This window comes from Lutra lutra, chromosome 3, assembly GCF_902655055.1.
Source record: "Lutra lutra chromosome 3, mLutLut1.2, whole genome shotgun sequence".
NCBI classification, from domain to species: domain Eukaryota; kingdom Metazoa; phylum Chordata; class Mammalia; order Carnivora; family Mustelidae; genus Lutra; species Lutra lutra.
Window position 1 is genome coordinate 62,146,702 of NC_062280.1, and position 26,458 is coordinate 62,173,159.

General features: G+C 39.7%; 1 protein-coding gene across 4 annotated transcripts in view; it reads right to left on the minus strand.

The window, feature by feature from the left end:
* GRB14 (growth factor receptor bound protein 14) overlaps nucleotides 1-26,458 on the minus strand; it is a 117,790-nt gene that overhangs the window by 27,719 nt on the left and 63,613 nt on the right. For all 4 annotated transcript variants that reach the window (XM_047721959.1, XM_047721957.1, XM_047721960.1 and 1 more), the window contains one exon: nucleotides 16,288-16,444. In XM_047721959.1, the coding sequence (XP_047577915.1) occupies nucleotides 16,288-16,444 (157 nt within the window). The remainder of the gene's footprint in view (nucleotides 1-16,287; nucleotides 16,445-26,458) is intronic.

The following is a 26,458-nucleotide window of genomic DNA, read 5'->3' on the forward strand; positions in this document are numbered from 1 at the left end:
AAACTTGATGTCCATAGTAGTGTTATTCATAATAGCCCCAATCTGGAAACCACAGAAATGCCAATCAACATGAGAATGACTGAATAGTGTAAACAGTATAATAAATAGTGGAATACATATACTACAACCGTATGGGGGAATTTCACAAACACAGTATTAAATGAAAGAAGTCAGGCACAAAGAGTACGTACTACATGATTACACTTACATAAAGTTCAATGCAGGTAAAATAAATATACAGTGTTAGAAATCAAGATAATGGGGAGAGTAGGTGATGGAGCAGGGGCATGAGGGGAACCTCCCACTGGGTGTGGGAGATACTGTTTTGTTCTGGGTGTTGGATATCCAAGTTTATGTGACATCTGATGTTCACTGAGTTGTCTACATATGGCTTATTCACTTTTCTTAAGGTGTATCATATTTCAATAAGAGGTTAAAGAAAAGTGTGAAATTACTAATGCAAAACAGGAAGTGAAGAAGAGCCAACTAAAGCATACAGAAACCCTCTGCTTCTTAGGTGCTTCTAGGACCTTTTTGGAAAGTATCTGTGTCTCAAACATTCAACACTCAGTAGTAATCTGTGATCTATAACACCCAAACCCTGGAAAGTAATGTCATACTTAAATAGAAGTTTCTTCATCTGAAAGGAAGTTCTTGTAAGAGTTCCCGATGCATATGGATGAGTTTGAGCTAAATGTGCATCAACACTTGGGTTCTGTTCTTAACTCCAATTACTCTTTTTCTGTCTCATTGATGAGCTCCCATAGCTACTCCTCCCTCCTAAAATGCAATCCTTGGCTAAAATCTTTCCTTTTGCTTTCTTAAGCTAATTCACTCTCCCTTCTTCAGCCATCCCTTCTGTTGAGTTCCTTGAGATGAAATCTCTTGCTACAGCTGCTTTTACTCATGCTCTAGTCCCAACTGTGAGACTTTCCACCACCTCAAACACAGTGTGTCTAAATCCCAAATCAGTATGGTGGTTCCCCCCAAATACTAAAACATTCCAGCAATGCCACTCCTGAGCATATAACCAAAAGAAAGGAAAGCAGAGATTAGAACAGATGTTTGTACACCAATGACCATAGTAGCATCATTCACTACATGTAGAAACACCCTAATGTTCATGAACAGATGAATGGACAAACAACATATAGGACACATGTACAATGGAATATTCAGCCTTAAAAAGGAATGAAATTCTGACACATGCTACAACATGGATGGACCTTAAAGATATTATACGTAAAGTAAGAAGACATAAGAACAGATACTGTATGACTCCATTTACAGGCGAATATTTACCTGGAATAGACAAACTTGTGGAGATGGAAAGTTGAATTGTGGTTGCCAGGGAGCAATAATTATTGCTTAGGGAGCAAGGAATTATTGTTTAATGGGCTCAGAGTTTCACTGTGAGAAGATAAAGATGTTCTGGAGATGGATGGTGGTAATAGTTGTACAACAGTATGAATGTACATAATGCCAATGAATTATACCTTTAAAACCGGTAAATTTTATGTTACGTACATTTTAACAAAATAAAAAATAAACTTGATTAACAAAGTCATCTTCCTTTTTCTCTCTCAAACTGCTTTTTCCTAAATTCTCCTATCTCCATTGTATCTTTATATCCACTCCTATATGTTCCACTTCTGCTATCTCCAAATACCAGAGGTTTTCCCACCAAATGTCTCTAAACAACCCCTCACTCATTCCCATTGTCACAATCCCAATTTAGACCTTCGCTTTTTCTTAACAAATCACCAAACTTCTATTTTCTCCTTCTTCCAGTCCAACCTGGACACTGATACCACAGCAAACCTCACAGAACATGTATGTCAATGTGACCCTTGCTCAAAAAGCTTGTCTACTTCCACTTGCTGTGGGATACGTCCACGGAGTCTGGCAGTAATACTATTCATTCATCCATTTGACAAATATTTACTGAAGGCCTACCACATGTCAGACATTCATCTTGGGGCCTGGGATTTTGTAGTACACTAAACAGTCAGAAATCACTGCCTCATGGAGCTTTCATTCTAATGGGAAGAAACAGACTACAAATAAAATGTAAAACTTAATAGGAAGCAATACAGACTACAAAGAAAAATAGAGCAGGACACAGGGAGAGAGGAGGCCATAAGGGAAAATAATTCATTTTCAACAGCTTGCCAGATAGGTCTCGTTGGGAAGGTAATGTTTGAATGAACCCGAAGGAGAAGGGGGCATGAACCAAGCAGACACTAATAGGAAGAACAAGAACAAAGCCTCTGAGGCAAGAGCAAGGGTCTATGTTTGAAGTACCAGAAGGAGGTTAATGTGGCTGAAGCTGAGTGAGCAAAGGGGCAAGTCTTAGAAGAGGCTAAGGAAGCAGCGGTGATGAGCCGGGAGGACTGGAGAAAGGCCTGCAGTTCAGAGTGAGGTTCTGGCTTTTCCCTGAAGTCAGATGAGAAAACATTTTGAACAGAGAAATAACATGAACTGACTTATATTTTCACTGGACCGCACTGGCTGTGGAGGAGAACTGATTTTAAAGGCTATAAGGGTGGGGGGCACCTGGGTGGCTCAGTCAGTTGAGCAACTGCCCTTGGCTCGAGTCATGATCTCAGGGTCCTGGAATCAAGCCCCGAATGGGGCTCCCTGCTCAGCAGGGAGTCTGCTTCTCCTTTTCCCTTTGTCTTCCTCCCCCTGTTCATGTTATCTCTCCTTCTCTCTCTCTCTCTCTCTCTCAAATAAATAAAGAAAATCTTAAAAAAAAAAAAAAAGGTATAAGGGTGGAAGCAGGAAGACCATTTGGTAGAATACTGCAATTAATGAGAAGAGAGATGATGTGTCTTCAATTAGAGCAGTAGCAATGGAAATGTAGGAAGCAGGCAGAATCTGGATATACTCTGAAGGTAGAGCCAACAGGATTTGCTGACCAATCGGAGACAAAGGGGAAGAGAGAGGGTAGTTAGGCGAGACACCAAGTTTTCCACCTAACCTGTTGGAAGGGTGTGCTGCTACTGAATTTGAAAACCTGTAAGAGAAGTGGTTTGGGGAGAGTCAATGGTTACTGAGATATTGAGTGGCAAGTCACATCCCTAACAATCTCTCTAATCCCACTTTTGTCTAATTCTCACACAAACCAGGTACTGAGCAAGATGTTTGCTTGTTTGTTTTACCAACCTGTGTTTCTTTGTACCCATTACTTTCTTTACCAGTAAAGAATCCTATGTTCTTCTCTCAAGATAAACTATGGAGAGAGAGGTAAAAAATATTACAGAAATGCATTTTATTTACTTTTGAGCTTCACAATAGACCTTATCAATCTCTGACAAATATAAGTGCTTGGGGAGAATTATGCTAGCCAATCCTTGACTACCTCATACAGGGACCCACCTTCTGTATTCTGAGAAAGGAGATGCAGTTAAGAGCTTGAGAGAGGAAAGGATGGAATAGAGACTGAGCTACACAAAAGTGGACAGTGTGGGTCCCAAGTGATCCCATATCCTGTCCCCTTCCAGAATGAGAATTCAAGGTGACAAGCTGATGGTGATTAAACCCAGATAAGTTTAATAATGCTATGTGGCTCAAACCAGAGGGTAGCCTTAGGAGACATCTAGCTTCCAATAGACACCCTACGTCTAGCATGATAGAGAAGCCATAACTGAGGACTAGATCAGGGCAGATGAGTCCACAGCATCCCATTATGGAGAAAGAACATGGCAACAGTACCACATTCCCCCATCAGGAACATGGAAGAGCTAAGGGAAGAGCAGGAATTTAAGTGGCTTTATGGTACAGTCCATAAACATGAGAGGAACAAGAGTTTCCACAGCATGAAGAGCTGGACAAGGGTTAGGCAAACACCTGTCCTGGGACTTAAAGCCTCACCAGCATCTTGCAGAAGTGAAAGTAGGTCTGAACCTTCAATTAAGAATATTTAAACCTGTATGTAACTCACTTATAAAACCTGAATTTATTATTTACCCCAATAAGACTGAGGACAATCCATAAAAAAAACAAATAGAAGATCAAACTGTCTGCTGTTAAGAAGACAGGAGACTGAGAATCAAAAAATTATTCAAGTTATTGAAATAAAAGAAGTTACATCTCTGCAAGCCTCCATCTGAGGCCTTTTTCACTGCTATATTTGGTTCTTACAATTTTTTAAAGATTTTATTTATTTATTTGAGAGAGAGCAGAGTAAGAGAGAGAGAGAGAGAGCACAGGCATGCACGTACGAGCAGGGGAGGGGCAGCAGGAGAGGGAGAAGCAGACTCTCTGCTTAGCAGGGAGCCTAATGCAGGGCTCGATTCCAGGACCCTGAGATCATGACCTGAGCTGAAGGCAGACATTTAACTGACTGAGGCACCCCTTTAATTCTTATAATATTTTCAGTAGGCTGAATAATACCCCCAAAGACACCTGGAACCTATTAAGTGTAGCCTTATATGGCAAAGTCTTTGCAGATGTCATTAACTTAAAGATACTGAGAGGAAGAGATTATCCTGAATTATCCAGGTAGGCTCTGAATCCAATTACAAGGAACTTTACAAGACAGAGACAGAAAGAGACGCGACCCAGACAGAAGAGGAAAAGGCAATGTGACCACAGAGGTAGACTCAAGTGATAGGCACATAAGCCAAGGAATGATGGCAAACTCTGGAAGCTGGAAGGGGCAAGGAACATCGTCCTTCTAAAGCCCAGGAAAGAGCCTGTCATCCTCTTGAATCCAGCCCAGCGACCTTAATTTTGGACTTCTCATCTACAGAACTGCTACAAACTACATTTCTGTCATTTGAAGCCACCAGGTCTGTGGTTAAACAATAACATTGTCTACTGAGCAAGTAAGTTATAGTTCTAGCCTACAGAAAAGGAACCTGAAGTTCAGAATAGCAACCATCTCAGGACTTGAACGGCAGCCGCATGCCAGATCCCAAGCCGAGGCTCTTCCCCTGGGAGCATTGTCTCTGTCTCCACCTACACCCCCTGTTGGGGGGACATTCCCCTGCTGCCTCTGCCGAGCCTATTTATATCCTGTTCATTCTTTCCATATCCACTAAAACCCTCTCTTGTGTGCCGACAGTTCTCATGTCTCAACGGCCTCAAATTCTTTCGTTTTGAATTGTGTTCAATAAATATTTGCTAATTAAGTGAAAATAAACCACCACATTTTGAGTATAAGGGGAATGAAAATAATGGGCAGTATTTCAAATGATATCAATCTTAATCTCAAATGAAAGTAACATCATTTGAATTTTGACTGTACCAAAAAAGGAAATAAAATAAAAAGGGCAGAAAAACCAAACTGCATTTGAACAGTTATGACAAATGTGTAACGAAAAGCACTTTGGGCAATATCTGTGATCCCCAACCAAGCAGCAACCGACATGCAAACAAAGCCCAGCATACCAATCTACAAGGGAAAGATAACATATGATGTTCACAGAAAATTTCACTGAACTATAATACCCAATGTCTAAATAACACATAACTAGCATAGGGAAAATAATCTGCTAATCTTAAGGAGAAAAATTTCTTCAAAGATATCTAGACTAACTAGAGTATGTAAGAAAGCAGAAGACATATTTTTCATTCCTTCAAAGATGATCTCTGGATAGTCTATTGAAAATTCAGATAACGTAAAGGAAAGCAAATAAGTTCCAAAGGATCAGATGTGGCTACAGGTTTTCACCTCATATACTCCTCTGGCAATGGAGTTAAAACTTACTGATCACAGAATCTGGCTTTTCAAAATTATGTTATATTAATAATCTTTGTAACTGTTCACAGTCCTATCCCAATTTGGATGCACTGTCATATATCATCCCCCAATCAAGTCTCATTATATTAAAAGATCAATGTCACAATAATCCAAATAATCCTAAAAGGCATGATTGATTATCAGCTCATCACATCTTAAGAAACTTCATGATTTCTTTTTCTAAAGGTAGATACTGAACAAAACACAGACCCTTATATGGAGGAGTTCAACATGAAGATACAAGATGCCTAGACAGAGAACTTGGAGAGGAAAAGAATGAATAAAGGGAGATGAAAAGTTGTTGAAGACCAGCTCTGTTTTACTTAACCTAGGCCCTGGGACATCATCATGGAGACCTGAGAATGGAGGCTGGGGGGATGCGGGGGGCAAAACAAATACTGGTCAGATGGCTTCTAATTAACTTTCTAGTGACTCTTCCTCTTTAACGTCATTCTAAAACCAAGTGGACTTTAGCCAACTGAATGATCCTACAGTGACTTATAATACATGTTTTAAATACCAAAAAGAGAAAATTAATTCTGTAACCGGGAGCTCTCTACTGCGAACCTCAAAAACAATGATGCTAAGAACTGTCGGCCAGAATGAACTGAGACACTTTTTGGATTACCATGTAATAAATGACCCTAAGTAACCTTCTCATAAATTCATCATGATTCTTTTAAAGACTTTATTTTTAAAACTTCACAAATCCACCTAAAATACTATATTGGAATATACTATCAAAACTCTACAGATACAGGTCTACTTAGAAAATATTCTGCAGTATTTGTCAGGCATTGGAAAGTGAGTGACCATGACTGAACACCATTTCTATGTAGGTAGAAAAAGAGGAGAGAAGCCCTCCTAAATCACTTCAAAACAGTGTCCAAAAAGGAGAAAAAGGGGGGAAATCCTCTGAAGGAGTAAAGAAAAGCTTTCTTAAAACCACGACAAAAGCTTCATCTCAATTTAAGTTTTATCTTTGTATCTGACAGACCAGAGTGAAGTGTCATAGCAATGCAATGAAATATTATCAAATAATAACTACATGTAATTCTGTTTTCTATTTAATTTCCAGAAGCTTTTTCTTTAAAAAAAAAAGAGAGAGAGACAGACAGACAGAAGAAGAAGAAGAAAGGAAAGATGTTTCTTCTGAAACTGTTGATTTCACTTCAAAGTCTTTTAAAAACCCTCAATCCTCCCAGAATGGAAAGTGTTCACCTGTGACCTTCTGCCTGGATTTCTTCGCTGAATCTACTGAAAGTACAGCGTGGGGCTCAAATAGAAACCTGAGTCCCTACTCTTCTCATCACTTGATAAGAGAAGAAACAAAAGTGGCTTTTACCTCTAATTCGCCCAGAAAACAATTCTTTGTATACCTTTGTTACAGGAAACTCCAGGAGACAAATGGTCCTTGTACTTCTCTGGGCGAGGCAGAAACTACATACATTTTGTCAATCTTATTTTCAGATAAAAATGAACAGCCTCTGACCAGGCAAAACAAAAACTGGAGAAGCAAAGAATAAAAATAGGGCTCAATTCTGAAAGGTTCCTTAACCTAAGAAAATGAGCTCACCTGGAAAAATTGCTAGCACCATATTCAGCTCCCCAAGAGCAATTAATAGGAAAATCTTGACACTTAAACTTGATGGATATAAAGGCCTTGCAGATCATTCTTCAACAAACTAATCTTCATATTAACTCACCCTCACTAATCACAACTTGTATTCCTAGAAATCCTTAGTCTTCAGCAAAATATTTGCATACACGTCACCTCAAGCTGACGGATAAACACCTGAAGAGTTTAGAAACCACTTCCATAAATTCTAAGTTACCTAATGCATCCTTTAAAGACTGAGAGCAGGGGTGCTGGGTGGCTCAGTGGGTTAAAGCCTCTGCCTTCAGCTCAGGTCATGATCCCAGGGTCCTGGGATAGAGCCCTGCATCGGGATCTCTGCTCAGCAGGGAGCCTGCTTCCCCCTCTCTCTCTGCCTGCCTCTCTACCTACTTGTGATCTCTGTCTGTCAAATAAATAAATAAAATTAAAAAGAGAGAGACTGAGAGCAAATTTCCATCTGGGCACGGCATGGCGTGTCTCTGGCTTCTTTTCCCTGTCTCTTCCTTCCATGTATATTGTTATCCATCCTTTGAACTGCTTGATATAAGTACCTTACAGTTTAGTACGGTTTCGTTCACAATTTATTTGTCCTAGACCCTGGGTTACAAAGAAGTATACACAGAGTTCCAGCTCTTGTGGAATTACTGTCTACTTTTAATAACATGATCAATATTAAGATAGTTGAAGAAAAATGTTAACAGCAGCTCAGAAGACGGGTACTTGGTACAACTTGGAGCTTCAGGAAGATGTCTCAATCTTTAAACATCTCTTAAGTTTTTGAAATTGTGTTTGTTTCCTTTTTTCTGATTTCTAAAATAGTATGTTTCCATTATTGGAAATTCGAAAACCATGGACAGTGGACAATCACAATCCATCTTTAAACCTATCAATTGGGAATTAGCACTTAACATTTCAGTATATTCCCTTCTTGTTTTTTCTCTGGGTCTATATGAATGTATTTGTATATATTTTTCACAAAATTTACACTGAATATATGTTTATATATATATACATTCAATCGATCAATCATCTTTATAATCTTATATCTGTCCACATCAGTCTTCAAAGGAAGAACTCCAAAAACATAATCAAAAGCTACCTAACTTATATCCTATGAATGTACTATAATTCATCACATCCTCCTATTAATATACCATTAGGGTTTTTTCTGATTAATATTATAAATACTCCTGCTTGAAGAGCCTTGTATCTATTTCTTGGCCAAATCTGTTTATTTTCCACACCCCAGTCTAGCATGTACTTGCGGAAAATCCCCTCCCAGGACACAACTCATCACTCACTCCCAGTGCTTCTGTTATTTTCAGGATTTGCAATTTCCTAAAGGATGTATGAGAAATGGTGGTGCCAGCAAGGATCCTAATTGTCATGAGGAACAGCTGCTTGGAACATAGAAGAGGCCGATCTGTCTCCCTATCTGCTCTCTGACGTAAGGGGTGACTCTCCCTCGTAAGGCTGAGTGTGGGGTGCCTCCAGTTGCTTTTCTCTCTCTTTCCTCTTAGACTGTGGCACTAGGTTAGCTGGCTGTCAGCTTCAACAGTTCAGAGTTTTCATCTTTCTTTGTTTCCATAATATTTTTAGGACATGGTAAGCCGTTATACCTTGCTATCATTTTTTTTCAAAGATTTTATTTATTTATTTGACAGACAGAGATCACAAGTAGGTAGAGGCAGAGAGAGAGGAGGAAGCAGTCTCCCCGCTGAGCAGAGAGCCTGATGTGGGGCTCGATCCCAGGACCCCGGGATCATGACCCGAGCCGAAGGCAGAGGCCTCAACCCACTGAGCCACCCAGGCGCCCCCCTTGCTATCATTTTTGACTAAAATTCCAAGTAAGCTTTGGAAAATGCACAGCCAGGTAAAGACGGTGAGAAAGAACTTGCCGAGAATCCTAATGGGATGAGCAAGGAAACCAAAGCATAGACACTACAGCATATGTGGGCAACTACAGGCACGTCTTCAATGTATAAACCAAGAGGAAGGAGAGGGGAGACATGAGGCTGGCGATAGGAGGGGTAGGCAGGTCACAAGTACCTCAAGCCCTCCAAGGAATCTTGGACCCTAATGCATAAAAAATCAGGTCTGCATTCCCATGGATAACCTTGGTATGACCAGAGGCAAGAGGACCAGTTACAAGGCTAAAATAATCCCTGAGGAGAGAAATGATAAGACCTGAACTCAGGCTATGAGACTGCGAAGGAAAAACGAGTGGCACCAGGAGGCAGTTTTAGTTCTAAGCCCTCCTTACATGTTCCTATTTTCTGCCTCCACCTTAGTGTGCCACCAGGACATCCTGCCTCCTCAAAGCTCAGGTCAGTTTAAGTAGCAAAGGAAGCCCAAGGCCACAGATCCTACAGGCTTCACAATTATTTGTGCTGTTGATAAGGGCAGTGGCAACTCTGATGCTGACAGGTTACACACAGCACTGAAAGCACAACTACCTATCAGCTCCAGACAACAGGAGAAAGACTTGTGCGTCTTGGGGAGGGGGGCGGACAGAAAAAGTGAAGGGAAGCAGCTTCAAAGCTGCAAAGAAGCGTTTCCTGGCCACCGCCGTGGGTGGCTTCTGTCTTAAAGAGATCACGTGGATATAGCTGCACACATAAAAATGGTTTCATTAAAAGCCTCCAGTCATTCATTTTGCTTATTAAAGCCACTCCACAATGATATTCACAATGGAACTCTCAGCTGTCCCCAGCAATGACACTAAAATACAATTAATTCCTCTTCCCGAGGAGTCTATAGGTATGCGCTTGAGGTATTGTGTTAATTGCCACTGCTTCATACCATGGCTTCAATTAGGAATCAAAATGGGAGCAAGACAAACATGGATCCCATTAAGTTCCAGAGGACTTAAAACTGAAGTTTCTGCCCCCACTCCACTCCCCCCTTAGTCCTCACACTGATAATAAATGCAGAGGGCTCCATCTGGGGAACGACAGTGACATCCAGTGGCCATGAACTAGAACATGCCAGTTATAAAACGTGATTATATGAGAGAAGGGCAGATATTCTAAATTCAGTGTCCTTAAAGGTGTGTGCAACTAGAACCTCATCATAACATGATCTCAAATCAGGAAAATCAGAGATTTATAACAAAATCAGGATGTTTGGGGTTGCCTTTAATGATGTACTCTGCTTATTAAAATTCCCAGCATCATATTACTGATAATTATTTTCCAGAGGAGATGAAATACTGATATTATATTCAGTGTTCCAAATATCATATACCATTTATGTTGTATACAAATTCAAGGATAAGTTATTTCTTTTTTTTTTTTTTACTATTTTATTTATTTATTTGACAGAGAAAGATCACAAGTAGGCAGAGAGGCAGCACAGAGAGAGGGGAAAGCAGGCTCCCTGCTGAGCAGAGATCCCGATGTGGGGCTGGATCCCAGGACCCTGAGATCATGACCTGAGCCAAAAGCAGAGGCTTAACCCACTGAGCCATCCAGGTGCCCCAAGGATAAGTCACTTCTAACATGATCCCCTTGTTCAGCCAAAAGAAACAGCTGGTTCTGTTATAAAGTGAACTGGACCCCGTAATTTCAATACTACTTTGGTAAGAAAAAGTTATCTGATGTTAAAAGGATTTAAGTTCCGTGGTTAGTTTTCTATAGAAGACCAACCCTGAAGGCCCTCGTTGGCAACCCTGTCAGGACTCCTCTCACTCTTGAGAGCTTTTTTCTGTATCTTTCCTTAACAAACTTCTATTGCTTTACTCATTAAAAAAAAAAAAAAAAAAGTTGTCTGAAAATGTTTTTGAGGGTTCAAACTTTTAACTTGTTCTCACAACATGGATTAGAGCTAAAGACAGAGTAAGAAAGAAACAAACCAACCACGGGATCCTGGGAACATGAGGAGAAACAAACTCACTTTAGTGGAAAATGCAGACTTTGAATTTCAGAATCTGAATTTCAAAATCTGAAAAGACCTACATTTCAGCAATGTTTGACTCTAGGCAAGGAATTTCATCACTGAGTATATGTTCCTGTATGTCAAAGGGAGATTAGAAAACACATCTTGCAGGGTTGCTATGAGGCTAAGTGATGAGCGCGTCTATCAAGATTAATGTTAAACCTCTCACTCCGTGCCTTGCACATGTAAGATGCATGTTAATAGTCGTTATCACACATATGCATTCATGTTAAAACTACTACAAAGACTGAAGTTTCCTTTGCCACAGAAAATAACACTCTGAAAACAGACTTTCAATTCCATAAACCTACCATATTTTGAAAGTCAAGTGCTTCTCCATCTGACTTTAGTAAGTTTGTGACATGTTTTAAGGGATCAACATCAACATCAACAATGGTAGCACATTTATTAACAACATAAAATGTCTCTGACACTTTCCTAAGCTTATCTTGGTCATTAAAGTGACCTCAAGTGCAGAAAACCCTTAACTGTCGTCTATCACACAAGTCACAACATTCTCATCTGTAAGGCTTCAGGGTCTCACAAATACCACACCTCATACCAGTGTAGACTCTTCTGTGAAGCTAGTCCCACAGGGCATGTGCAACTAGGAGAAATGACAGACAGGCCAGGATTGATCCAGGAAGCCATGCGTAGTGGGATGTAGAAGCAAAACAAAGTCGCTCAGCCTCTAAAAGGTTGGATTCTGGCCTTCTAAGCAGTATACAGTTGGCTCTTGAATGATGGGCAGCACAGGGGTGCAGACCTCCCCTTGCCGCCAAAAATCTGGATGAAACATTTGACTCCCCCAAAACTTTACTGTCAGCTGGAAGGCTTACTGATGACATCCACAGCTGACTGATACACACTGTGACATTTTAAGCACTAGAGACTGTATTCTTAGAAAAGTACACTAGAGAAAAGAAATGTTATTAGGAAAATCGTAATGAAAAGAAAATAAATTTACACTACTGGACTGAATTTATCAGAAAAAGAAAAAACCCACATGGAATTATTTAAGGGTGAACTGTACTTTCAAAACTAAATCAGGATCATATTGCCCTCCGACTCAAAGACCTCCGTTCACTTTTTCTCTCGCTCAGGGTAATAGTCAAGCCCTTCCGTGACCCACGGGATCCCACACGAGCTGGCTCTGCAGCAGCCCTACTGAAGTCCGCTCCATCAGTCCCCAGCTTGTTCCAGGAGCGCTGGTCATGGGCTGAGCCCTGAACACCAGCACACTGCCACCAAGATTCTCCTGAACTTCATGCTTCAGGGACACCTTCCCTGATCCCTCTAGTTAAAGGGCACGTTCTTCCCTTCTGCCCTGTCTTCCTTTCTCCCCAGTTCAGGCAACTCCAGCTTTTTTAAAGTTCACCTTATGCAATAAAATTCTTTGCTTTTACAAAAGATCTACATTAGTACCTGTTTTTGTCAACCAAGAGAAATCCAAAGAGGATTTTTGCTTTTACAAAAAAGGTGAAACATGAAAATGCCATTAAGCATTTGCTTTGCAGTGAGCCCTTATAAAGGCTGTGGGCACCACGGAGCCACGAGAGTGGTCCCACCAAGCTCCTTCCGGGGAGCCACGTTCAGCATCTCAACATCAAGCCACCAGAGCTTTGAACTTTGTCTGTGAGCCTCTGCACTTTATCATGATTTATTTTGTGCATCTGTTGCTAAGATATGTCCTAAGATACCAGAAGATGCTGAGAGAAGTTATTTCTGGCGTCTGGGAATGCTCAAATATTTTCCAGTATAAATTAATGGTAAATACTTCTTTGGTTTATACCATTTCAGCTTATATAAGTTTTCATAGTGTTCTACTTTCAGATAGCTGGAGAAACTCGTGCTTATTGTCACCTAAAGGATTACAAATTTTAGTCATGTGTCTCTTATCTTTCCACTTCCCAGAAGAATGCAAACTCGCAAGGGCAGTGTTTCTTATCTATTATGTTCATACTTTACCCCCAAGACCCACACACAAAATAGGCTTGGTATAAAACAGTCAATAAATATCTGTTAAACCGTGTGAGGAAGTCAACAGGAATAGGCAGGGAGAGTTCCTAGTGTTTGTGGGATCTGTGAAGTGAAAAGAAAAAAAATGGGGCGCCTGGGTGGCTCAGTCATTAAGCGGCTGCCTTCGGCTCAGGTCATGATCCCAGGGTTCTGGGATCGAGCCTCACATAGGACTCTCTGCTCAGTGGGAGCCTGCTTCTCCCTCTCCCACTCCTCCTGCTTATGTTCTCTCTCTCGTTGTGTCTCTGTCAAATAAATAAATAAAAATCTTAAAAAAAAAAAAAAAAGAAAGAAAAAAAAACCAAGATGTATTTTTAGGTGCACACACACACACACACACACACACACACAAAGGTAGTCTATAAAAATAAAAACAGATTATGTTAAAACACAGAAATTAAATAAAAAATAAATGAAAAGAATAGAGGTATTTATTAGTTATCATCATCTAATGTGCTTTAGTATTTGGGTAGCATTATGTCAGCCATCTTCCTACTGTTTAAAGATAGCATCTGAGGGGCACCTGGGTAGCTCAGTCAGTTAAGTGGCCCTGGGACTGAATGCCATATTGGGCTTCACTCTCAGTGCAGCCTGCTTGTCCCTCCCCTTCTCCCCTTCCTCCCCCACCAAGTGTGCACAGGCTCATGCTCTCTCTCTCTCTCTCTCTCTCAAATAAATAAGTAAATAAACTCTCTTAAAAATATATATAATCTGGGCGCCTGGGTGGCTCAGTGGGTTAAGCCACTGCCTTCAGCTCAGGTCATGATCTCAGGGTCCTGGGATCGAGGCCCGCATCGGGCTCTCTGCTCAGCAGGGAGCCTGCTTTCCTCTCTCTCTCTCTCTCTCTCTCTGCCTGCCTCTCTGTCTACTTGTGATCTCTCTCTGTCAAATAAATAAATAAAATCTTTAAAAAATATATATATATATATATAATCTGAGTGAAAACAAAGGGAAAGAAAAAGAACACAAGAAAGTTGTGGAACTCAATTTCTTTCTCATAATCTTTGGTCTAATGCATGGCTGATAAAACCAGGAGACAATAGTCTCACATCTTTGGTTTTATTTCTGCATTTCCAGAAAATAGAGTAATGGAGAAATATATTTCTATTTGATGCCTAAAAGTTTAAATTTAGTATGTAACTCAAATTAATTCTCAATGTTCCATTTTAAGCCTCCACATTAAAAGAATCTGTGCATTTTATTCCTTAATATAATTTGCTGTGGTCTCAGTGAAAACTGGTACTTGATTTACAGAGTAGATTTTTATTATTAAACTTTAAGCTATTTGTTAGGGATAAACTTAGTGACTGTAAAAAAAAAAAAAAAAAGTAAAGTTGCTCCCAAAGAAAAATTAAGGGTATAAAATACTGTAATTACATATTGTGTTAATTAAGAACTGTATTTTCACAAGCATATTTAAAACTAGTTTAGAAGACGGCGTGTATCTATTGAGAGTTAACACTTTACATTTAGGAGAAGAATGGTCACGAATAGAAGTCAGATTAGTAACCAACAGCAATGCAGAAAATAAATGTTGAACTTTTTCTGCCCTAGGAAAGCGAGAAAGCACGTCACACTGGCCGGCCTGGCATACCTTCAGAATTCAGGTTTTCTGTCAATGTTACCTGATATAAGAGAGGGGGGGAAAAAAAAGGATTTTTGTAGATATGATTAAAGGATCTTGAAATGAAGAGATGATCCTAGATTATCCAGGTAAGCTCTAACCGGTACCATTTTTATAAAAGAGAGGCAGAGGGTGACCTGACACAGACAGAAGAAGGAAATCCAAGGTGACCACAGAGGCAGAGACTGAAGTGAAGCAGCCAGAGCCAAGGGAGGCCAGCAGCCACCAGCGGCCACCAGAAGCTGGAACAGACAAGGAACAAACTCTTTCCTCCAGCCTCCGGAGGAAGTACGTCCCTGATAATACCTTGATTTCAACCCAGTGATCTGATTTCAGACTTCTGACCTCCAGAACAGTTAGAGAATCAGTTTTAGCTCTTGTAAGCCCCCAGGTGTGTGGTCATTTGTTACAGCCGCCACAGGAAACTCATACAGTATTCAAAGGATCAAATGGCATTACCATAACAAACTCCTTTTGTTTTCACTACTTATTATGGTAACATGTTTTTTAACACTAGCATCTGTAAAAATAAGAAAAGGTGAAATAAAATGGATGCCAAATTCTTACTCTAGTAGAAGAATGAAAATCACTTACACCTTATTTTAAAAATTTGCAGGAAAAAACTCTCTACATTTTACAACACAGAGATACGTCTCCAATTTAAAAATATATGTATTTTTAAAGATTACTCTTTATGGTTATGACTTTAAAATGTAGAAGAATTACTTAATTCTTTAAGAAAATTTTACAAATTTTTTATAAATTTTATATATATTATATATCATAAATATTTATATTACATAATATAGAATATAATATATGAATATATGATTTATATATGATATTTATATCATATATGAATTATATATTTATATGTGATATTATATATAAAATATATAAATATACAATATATATTTTATAAATTTATATATGTTTTATAAAATAAAAATAAAATAAAGAGAACCAGTGTGGATACTTTCCTTGTCTACATGACAACCAATTCAAAAATTAGTTCAAAAACTTATTGTATTAATTTCTCAAACACTGAGCTACCAAAGATTATTATGAAACTTATCTATCCATTCGGACTCTATATTTTGGCTCCCAAATTCTCATAGAGCATTAGTTAAACAAAGAAGTGTGGGAAAAGTGCAATATTTGTACCCTTACTTTCATTTTGTGTTACATTCTTGGTCTCCCAAACACCAACACCAAAAGTAAAGAAAAGGACTATTTATAATTCTCTTCTATTTTTCTACGTCTGAAGAAAATCTTTGCCATATGATTGAAACTATAACAAACAGAAAAGCAATGATGTGCACTATAGTTCTGTATCCTTACCTAGACCTATGTGAGGCAGATGCTCAAAAAGGGTCCAGCTGTGGTCATCAATGTAATGATTCTTCAGGATCAACAGCTGGCAAACATCTCGGGCAGTTATGTCACTGGGTACCTCTAAAGCCCTGCTGGTTTCATCTTCACTGTATACTTTAATTACCTGTGTAGGTAGAAATAAGAAAATGAGCTAACATATCCTACGAGAAATATCATTCTAGTAAGTCATACTGATCGGATGAGCTGATTACGAAGTCCTCATATGGATTCTTATACATTTGATTTTCTAAAATGCTGAATAAATGTTGCCCATCCAAGACTTGTTTATCACCTGTCAAAATTGCTTTGTCCGATGGCTGCCACCCTCTTCTCTTCAGTGTCTAAACAAGAGGACGTTCAGTGACCATTCGACATCATTGCTCTACCATTCTGGTCTAGTAAAAAGCTACATATCTCTTAACAATATTTAAGGTGTTCCATTCCATATTTATATCCTGTAAATTATCCAAGTAATATGGTCAATTTATTCCCAGATATATATAGGTAATAAAAACAGTAAGTAGAATCTGCCTTTATGAAAAGATTTCTCTATTTCAGGTTATGGAAATTTTGGCAAAGACTAGTTAGATGTATAACATCCTTTTTCTTTTTTCCTTTGTAATTAGTTATGTCCATGGAATTGAGTTTTAGTCAGTGGAATGTAAGCACATTCAATGTAAGCACTTTCAGGCCTAATCCATAAAAACCTCCCACATATTGCTCCCCATTCTCTAATCCCACCCTCTAACTGCATGAAAATGACAAAGACCCAGAGGGGAGAAAAGCCTTGGGACAGAAGGAGCCTTCGTCCCTTCATGACCACATGAAAGCTGCCCAATGAAGAACACCCATGTGGAACTCTGACATGAGCAAGAAATAAACTTTTATTGTGTTCACTCACTGTGAATTTGTATTTATCTATTACATCAGCTAATGTAGCTAATGTTACCCTAAATTACACAGAATTAGGGAGAATTTCATACGCAGCACTCTCCTCAATATTTACCAAGTTGCATTATGTGCTAGAATTTTCTATAGTCATATAATTATTCCACTATTTAGTTATATTAATTAATTATAAGAGGATAAATACCTATGATAATAGTATATTAAGAGCAACATATACACATAACACAAGTGGGAAATGGTAAGAAAATTCACTATAAGAAATACACTTGTTACAAAAATAGACATTTCAACATTTTTAGTAATTCAAACAAATGCAAATTAAAATGACATATTAATTCTGTCCTACCAATTTTTTAATTATACTTAATAACAGGACAATGAAATACTTGCTCTCTTACAGTGATAAAAGTGATATAAATTGGTAAAACTATTTTGTACACCTACTGGAGAGTATTGAAAAACATTAAAGGTCCATTCCTTTGACTCAGTAATAGCACTTGGGTAAACTATCTCAGTAACTCTGTCCTAAATATGGAAAATGGCTTCAGGCATAGACCTATCCAGCAAAGCATTACATGTAATTCAATCAATCTAAATATTCAAGAATGAAAGAATGGTAAATGGAAGTATTCCAGCAGCTCCCCCACCAGCTCAGCCATGGAGAGCCAGAGCTGTGGGGACCCCTTGCAAGAGGCGGCTGTTAAACATTCAGGAATCGCAAGCCAAGGATCCATCTTGAAATCAGTCACAGTAGGACCATGTAAACCAAAGAAATTAGCAATTGCTACAAAGAGGGCTTTTTAAAAAAAGAAACATTATTTTTAGGGCCAGTTTGCCAGGGCACCACTGCCTCAGACCCAGTAGTTATTATCCTGATTGATCAACCAGCTCCCGGGACCCCTCTGGCGACAACAGATACTTCACGGAAGGGCACATGACCTAATCAGGGCCAGTCAGAGTCAATCTGGATATCTGTTCACATAACCATAAAGTGGACCCTGTTTCCTACTAGGCAGATGGAGGATGAGCTGTTACTGTTCACAGAGAGAAAGACTGTGGGAAAAAGAGATCCAAGTGGAATAAGCCACGTTAAGAGACAGTAAGAGTCCTGAGACTATCTCCAAGATCCTGGATGAACTGAACTTGATTTCTTATTTTTTTTTTAATTAACATATAATGTATTATTTGCCCCAGGGGTACAGGTCTGTGAATCATCAGGCTTACACATTTCACAGCACTCAGCCTAGCCCATACCCTCCCCAATGTCCATAACCCAACCACCCTATCCCTCTAACTCCCTCCCCTTCCAGCAACCCTCAGTTTGTTTCCTGAGATTAAGAATATCTTGGGGTGCCTGGGTGGCTCAGTGGGTTGAGCCTCTGCCTTCGGCTCAGGTCATGATCTCAGCATCCTGGGATCGAGCTCCGCATCGGGCTCTCTGCTCAGCGGGGAGCCTGCTTCCTCCTCTCTCTCTCTGCCTGCCTCTCTGCCTACTTGTGATCTCTCTGTCAAATAAATAAATAAAATCTTTAAAAAAAAAAAAGAATATCTTATGGTTTGACTCCTTCCCGATCCCATCTTGCTTCATTTTTTCCTCCCCTCCCCCCACTGAATTTGATTTGTGTTTTTATCATAGATGTGCTCTGAGGCTCTAAGAGTCTAGTGGTAACACCCACCTACTAATCTCGCAGGCTCTAGCGGTGGACTCCCTCTCCAATTCAGTCTCCATACTGCTAGCAGAACAAACTTGCTAATTGCCAATCTAATCAGGTCATTCTGCTCCTGAAGTTTCTCGATATTTTCTTGTTGTCCTAACTCATACAGTTAGTCATGTCTACTAAGACTGCTTACAAGGTGCATATCCTTTGCTAAGTGTTTTAAGACAAGGCTGTCACAGAGACTGTTGTTTCCTTCCGAGAGCTTAAAGTCTAGTGGGGAAAGCAATATTTCAAAAATAATTATAACCTAGGGCACAAAAATGCAGCATGTTACTAATAATAAAATGGGTTAAGAGAGACCTGGAAGACATCTGTGAAAAAGTGATATCTAAGGGCACCTGGGTGGCTCAGTGGGTTAAGTCTCTGCCTTCAGCTTGAGTCTTGATCTCAGGGTCCTGGGATCGAGCCCTGCATCGGGCTCTCTGCTCAGCGGGGAGCTTCTTCCCACTCTCTCTCTCTCTCTGCCTGCCTCTCTGCCTACTTGTGATCTCTCTCTCTCTGTGTCAAATAAATAAATAAAATCCTTTAAAAAAAAAAAAGTGGTATCTAAGCCAAGACCTGAAGTAGGAGTAGGCAAGAGCTAGGCAAAGAGAATGTGAAAGCACTTCAGGCTAAGGGAAGAGAAGTCCTTGGGTACACTAGTAAAGAAGCAATTTGGCAGGTTCTAAGACTGGGAGGAGTCAGGGATGGCAGTTGTAGCAAACAGGGAGTCTGGTCCTAAGGAAACTGAAGTGGTGGGCAGAATAGGGGTAAGAAGGATGTACGGTCCTAAGTTCAGAACTGATTTAAGAACCATCGAGCTTTTAAGTCATAAATGAATACATAGACATGGATCTATCTGGTGAGGGAGAAGAGGAAGAACAAAGGAAAAAGAGAATCTAGGACAGAACCTTGAGAAATACCAATATTTAATGGTGACTTAGAGGCAATAATGTCTGAAAGATCAAGTGAGGTAGAAAGGGAACCAGGAAAATGGGGACCCATGGAATAAAGCCCAAACACTAGCGTGCACAGGGCATGAACACTCTCCAGGAAACCAGTCTGCAGAACAGGACATTCTGTGATCCTAGCCAAATATGACAGGTACTTGCAACCTGCTCTTTCTTCATTGCATGTGAGTTATCCTCGACTTGGAATCAATGCTTCAAGCTCCAACAACATGCTTTATTTGGCAAATTTCTAGTTATCATTTGGCCCCAGTTTCCATGGCCCTGCCTTCAAAAAGTCTTCCTTGACTGCCCAAGGCTTTGTAATTTACAGTGCCTTATTTTGTAATTTTCTATTTGCATGTCTTTCTCCTCAACTGTACTAATAATAAATTCCTTCAAGGAAAAATCCGTTTATTTATCATTCAAGATCGTGTTTCAGGTCGTAGCCCAAGGCAGTGTAAGGATCTTTGGAACAAATGATCTTCATACCCCTATAGTGCCAATCAAAGTGTTTTTGACATAAGAAGGATTCAAGATATATTTGTAAACTTTAATTTAAAAATATTTTGTCACTAAGTGTGTAATTAAATTGTAATGCTTAGTAAATTAAAATTCTTTTCAACGATCAACAAATACACAAGTTTTCTTACAAATATAGTTCTAGGTAAGGATTGACTCAATATTGCTGCTTGTGGGCAGTTCTGAGTTGTGAAGTCACTGAGGTTGCTATATTAAGTCATATGAAAAAGGTCATGAAAATACACAGCCCAAATCAGGTCCAACTGTAAGCATCTGTCTTGAGGATGTGTATCTGTGCTAGACAACTGGTGGGCTTCTAAGGGATGCTGTCCTCGGTCTATCTATCTGCTGTAGCTAAAACTGACTAGATCAGGCCCCGGTGCAGGCTCCTAATAAAAGCAATGAGAAGACGACCACTCCTGAGAGGAAAAGAGGATCCGAGCCTGTGGCTATCCCTTCAGGAGTCACAATGATGAACCACTGTTTCAATTCCCTCACAGGCCACCTGGCAAATCCCGTGCCAGGAGACGGAGGGTAAATGGGAATGACATGGGGGCTGCTGGGAAGGTTCCCAGGAATTCCCAACTACCTATGTTTTCTTCCAGTAAACTTTCATCACCTGGGCTAACAGAAGTATGCCTCTCACTTTTCATGCTCTATCATTGACATCAGAGGAACTGAGAAATTTAAAAAACAAAACAAAACAAGACTGGAGACATTCTGAAGCCTAAGCCAAATTCAAGAAGTGGACAAGAACTGAACAAGAGGTAAATTTGGGGAAAACAAAAAAAGTATCTAACCAATTAGGAAATGCTGTTATTTTCTTCAGACTACGTTGCTGCAAATTTAGAAGACCACAAGTTGCCAAGAATTAAAACACATACATTAAGAAGGGGTAGGCCAACTCAAATGCTTGTAATAGGTACATGTATTCATTTTAAAATAAATAACACGTGCTTGAAGAAAAGCTTGATCTTTTCTTTTGGGCTTCATTTCAAACTCATATTCTCAAACTCTTATTTAATTCTGACATTTATCCCAAATACACAGCAGTAAATCCTTTTCATCTCTCAAATCTACTCAATAATTGTGAAAACTTCCTTATTCTACAAAGGGGTGCCTTGTTAAAAATCTCATTTTATTACTATTTTTTTCCTTAAAATCTATGAAAAGGGGAAAGATCATCTAAGCCTTAACCCTCCAGTAGAGCTGAATATGCCTCTTGCCAAAAGTATTATACAAACTGTCTTATTTAAGAAAAGAAGTCAAGGGGCGCCTGGGTGGCTCAGTGGGTTAAGCCTCTGCCTTCGTCTCAGGTCATGATCTCAGGGTCCTGGGATGGAGCCCCACATGGGGCTCTCTGCTCAGCAGGGAGCCTGCTTCCTCCTCTTTCTCTGCCTGCCTCTCTGCCTACTTGTTATCTCTCTCTGTCAAATATATTAATAAAGTCTTTAAAAAAAAAAAGAAAAGACGTCAAATCATCTGAAAAATCTCCATCACTAGTATGGATTAACACTAAGTTAAAAACATTTGTGATCAGGTAAAACAAAAACAAAAACAAAAAAACAGCAGAGCTATTCTTAATCGTTAGAGCAAAATAGTGGTATCCTCTCTCCTCTACATACTGAGTGGTAAAAAAGAGTTTTTATAATCATATAATTATGGGGATGCCTGGGTGGCTCAGTCATTAAGCATCTGCCTTCGGCTCAGGTCATGATCCAAGAGTCCTGGGATCGAGTCCCTCATGAAGCTCCCTGCTCAGCAGGAAGCCTGCTTTTCCCTCTACCAGTCTCCCTGCTTATGTTCCCTCATCCCCTCTCTGTCAAATAAATAAATAAATTTTAAAAAATCATATAATTATGATACTTAATAAGGGGATATTATAATTTCTAATTCGGTGGTCCCAATTCCCAGCTTGCTTTATAAAGTGAAAACAAGGGGGAGGAAAATATTATTCATACCCATTGATCATTTGAAATTATGTCAGTAGGAAGAAATCCTTCCTGACACTAAAGAAGAATAGGAACTTTCTTTGTTTCATCAATGACTAGATACTTGACCAGCAAGACAGACATGCACTGATAACGGTCTGTCCATAACATCCCCGCAGCATAAACAGAGAGAGTGCCCAAGGACAGCCAGCAGTGTACACACAGGCTGTGTTTAGGCAACCGTTCCATGTCACTGTAATCCTGACAGTAAGGGCAACCTTGGCCTTTGGAGCAGTTTACAGCTGCACAAACTGCGCTGGGAGCATATGGCATCTAGCAAATGTGCTCCACAGACACAATCCCCCTGCAGGGGATGTGCTTGCGTGCGGGTGGAAAAGATCTCTGTTTTGGCTGACACCCTTATCAAGGTAGGTTATACACTTTGGACTTCAATTCCCCTCGACTGCCCTCCATAAAAGTGGAGGCAAGAGATTTTTCAAAGCAGTAGACACAACATCGTTCATATATAGAGAGGTAGCAAGAAATGGTCAACTTTTTAGAAGAAAGCCTGGGGTCCTTAAAGCCCTGAGACTAAAAAAGAGAAAATATTTAAAACATAAGACAACAGCTACTTTTGCAAAATAAAGAGATTAAATTTGACAGTCAATTCAATACATATCACCTTGCTCCCCAAAGTGCACATCATATTCATCTGCTACAATCACCAGAAACTCTGATTCTCAGAACAGATCATTCAGAAAGCCTTCGAAAACCACTGGGCAAGGGCCAAACTGTCAGCCTTTCTCCTCCCTGCAGCCCCCAGGAATGTGACCAGCAAGGGAGAGCTAGTTCCTTCCCAACATGGATTCATCCTGCATTATGCAAAACAAACTCAGGGTTGTCTTCTGGTCACGGGTCGATGTCACAGAGCAGAAACGGGCAGTGGATTCCTTAGTAAGTAATTAGCTATAGGGTAGCTTCCCCCCCACTTACCCTTTTTTTTTTTTCAGAGATTGGAGGAGGGTAGAGGAATCATTATTCAGCAGGTAAAAAATGAGCATGGATTAAGCATATAGGACCAAGAATCCACAGAACTAAGTGAGAAAAATTAAAAGAAAAGAAGGAGGAGGAGGAGGAGTGAAAGAAAGGAGAGGAAAACAATAAAAAAGAGCACTGGGACAGGGTTATCTCCTGTTCAAAGTTTCTACTTTGGGAAAATTTAAATTTAATTTTTAAATTGACTACATTTAAAAACTACACTTAATATTTAATTAAACATTGATTTTTATTCATTACTACTTAATTTAAAATAATTTAAACAGCACTTTTAAATACTAAGACCTTCCCATGATGAAAAGTATATAACTTCTAAAAAGAAACATTAGTTTACTTGCTGTATCTATTAATTATATGTTGTTTACATATGGTTAATAGGAAGTAAGAAATAAGGCCCACAGCGGTGTGATGTCACCCAAGTCCCAAAGTAAAGCTTATTTCTACAGCTCTTTAAAAGTTTGCCATTCTAGTGCAGTAGGATTCTAAAGCAATCTTTTTAAATGTTTCCGGGTGTTTTTCCCCCCTATTATTTTCAACAGATAAACAATGTACCTAAATCATGAGAAATATTTTTTTTATGAGAAATATTTTTATATCAAGGTCAGAGTAGCCCTGGATTTTTACATTCTTCTAAATGAAGAATGCAGTGTCCTAAGATAAAAGAAGACATTCTTAGATATTTTGAATTAGGCGACTCACTGTGTTCCCTTGAAGGAAATGGAAAATAATACATTCATTATTCCTTATTCCAAATCTCTAACAAAATACATAGTTTACAGAAAGCCAATTGTAGGGTGTCTTAAATTCTCCCCTTTAAAAAATATTTCAAAAACACAGTTTACTTGTGCATGAAGCATACATGTTCAATTAGTTACAAGATATTAACTCAAAATAGATATTGCCACCAATTTCAGAACTACAGAAATTAACAAGCACAAACAGGTCTATTCCATACCTTGTGGCTCTTTTCAGATTTATGCCCTGTAATCTTTTCCTTATTCTCTAACTCCAAACATACTATTTTTCCTCAGTTTCTTGAAATATTCATGCTCTCTCCCGATACAGAGCCTTTGCATACACTGCTACGGCTGCTCTGTATACTGTCTTCCCACCTTCTACTTTCCATCTGTCATATGAACCATTATTTCTGTGGGGAAATTTCAGTGACCCTCCCAGTGTAGTTCCAGGCCCTCTTTTCTATGGGTGTGTGTCCACAACTATATGATTACTATCCATCAGCCTCCAATGCTCAGAATGCTGCATGACAGCAGGAATGATGTCCAAGTTTGCTTCCCACTGGGCCCCCAGCAGTTGCTACAGTGCCTGGCACACAGCTGATAACCAGAACTATTTTTTTAGTGATGAATGAACCCATCAGTCTCGGGCCTGCAGAAGACAACATTAGGGATTCCTAAACAGTAGCTTGAAAACTTCACAGGGTTTGAAAACCCCCAGGAGAGGAAAAAATACATTGAGATCAAAGAGAAAACATAGGGCAAGATTTTATGAAATCTGTGAACTGAACAAAGGTGGATAAGGTGATTTCTTTGGCCCATTTCAATTCTGGTATTCTGTGAGAAAAGAAAGAAAGAAAGAAAGAAAAGAGAGAGAATAGTCGGAGGACATCTGGGCAGGACAAAGACACCAAGGACTGAAGAAGGAAAACACACGCATGCAATAATAGACCATTTTGCCAAGATCAGAGGGACTCAGCTCTGAGGAGCAGGTGAGGAAGCACAAGGGTCAGTAGGCCTGCAGAAGGAGGGTCCTCACCCAGCACTGCTGGACCCTGGTTTCCATCAATGCAAACCAATGAGGAGGCCACCACAGATGGGATCTTTATTTAGATACGCAAATGACAGGATGCCTTTCTTCAATGGTTGGAAAGAGAATTAAGTTTTAAATAATTCTACAAGAATTTGATTACAAAGTTGTAGGAGAATAATGACAAATAACCACATGATGACCTAACCACTGAGGAGCAGGTTCTGTAAGGAACAGAAAGCATACCCTACCATGGCCTCTTAACCAAATGGAGGCTAATTTTTCTCTCACATTCAAAATCAGAGGCAGACGGCTCTGAGTTCGCTGAGGCAGGCCCATCACACTACCACTGACTGAGCCAGGCTCTTTCCATTAGTCTGTAGTCCTCAGGGTCACAAGCTGGGTCATGCCCTCAGCATCTCTGTAAAAACTCTGACCGCGTCTACATTTGTACGTCATTTTACCTCAATAGGAAAACCACAGGGCATGCCTGGATACACAGATAAACAAATCCAGAGTTGAAGGACCTGTGTTACTGGAGGCCCATGTAGAACCTTCCAGGGGTTCTGGATATAAATTCAAAATGTAAGGATGGAGATTTAAGATGTATTAATTTGTTTCCCATCCAGCATCAAGCCAAAGGGCCCCAGGGTGGAAAAGCCCCACGGCTGGCATGGCAGGACACTGAGAACTGTCACACCTGACAGCTTGGAAGAGTGACATTGCCAAGTCGTGGCCTGGCCAGGCTTTCACCCAAGAGAAGAAAGCCAGTCTGCAGGCCAAGGGGGATGCAGGAAGTCTCTTTGATGCCTTTCCCCTTTACTTGAGCCTCCAACTCCATTACTGAGCCTTTCTGCTCTCCTTCTCAGGCCAAGAGCCCCCACAGGCTGTTCCTACCTTGGGTTGTCTTTCTTCCTCCAGGGTAGCAAGAAAGACTTAAGTGAGGGTTCAGTTTTGCAAAGAAGAAATTGGAAGCCCTTTCAGTGTGTTCTGTCACATAGTAGGGGGGAAAGGGCAAAAGAAACAGCTCCAACTTCATTATAAAAGAAGGCATACATTAAAAATGGAAGTCTAAACCTAAGCCATGCACACACACATCTACGTATGTATACAGACATGTTATTTTAGGACCTAAATCCAATATGAATAAAGAGGGTCAAATCCCAAACCCCACACTCATGTTTCCAATGACTTCATCAAAGGAGTGTTCTCTGAAGCCTCAGTGTTTTTAAAACTCATGTAATTCCTGTGAAGATGCCAGTGCTGACTAATTCATCTTTGAAGTTAAAAAAAAAAAAAACCTTCACAAGTG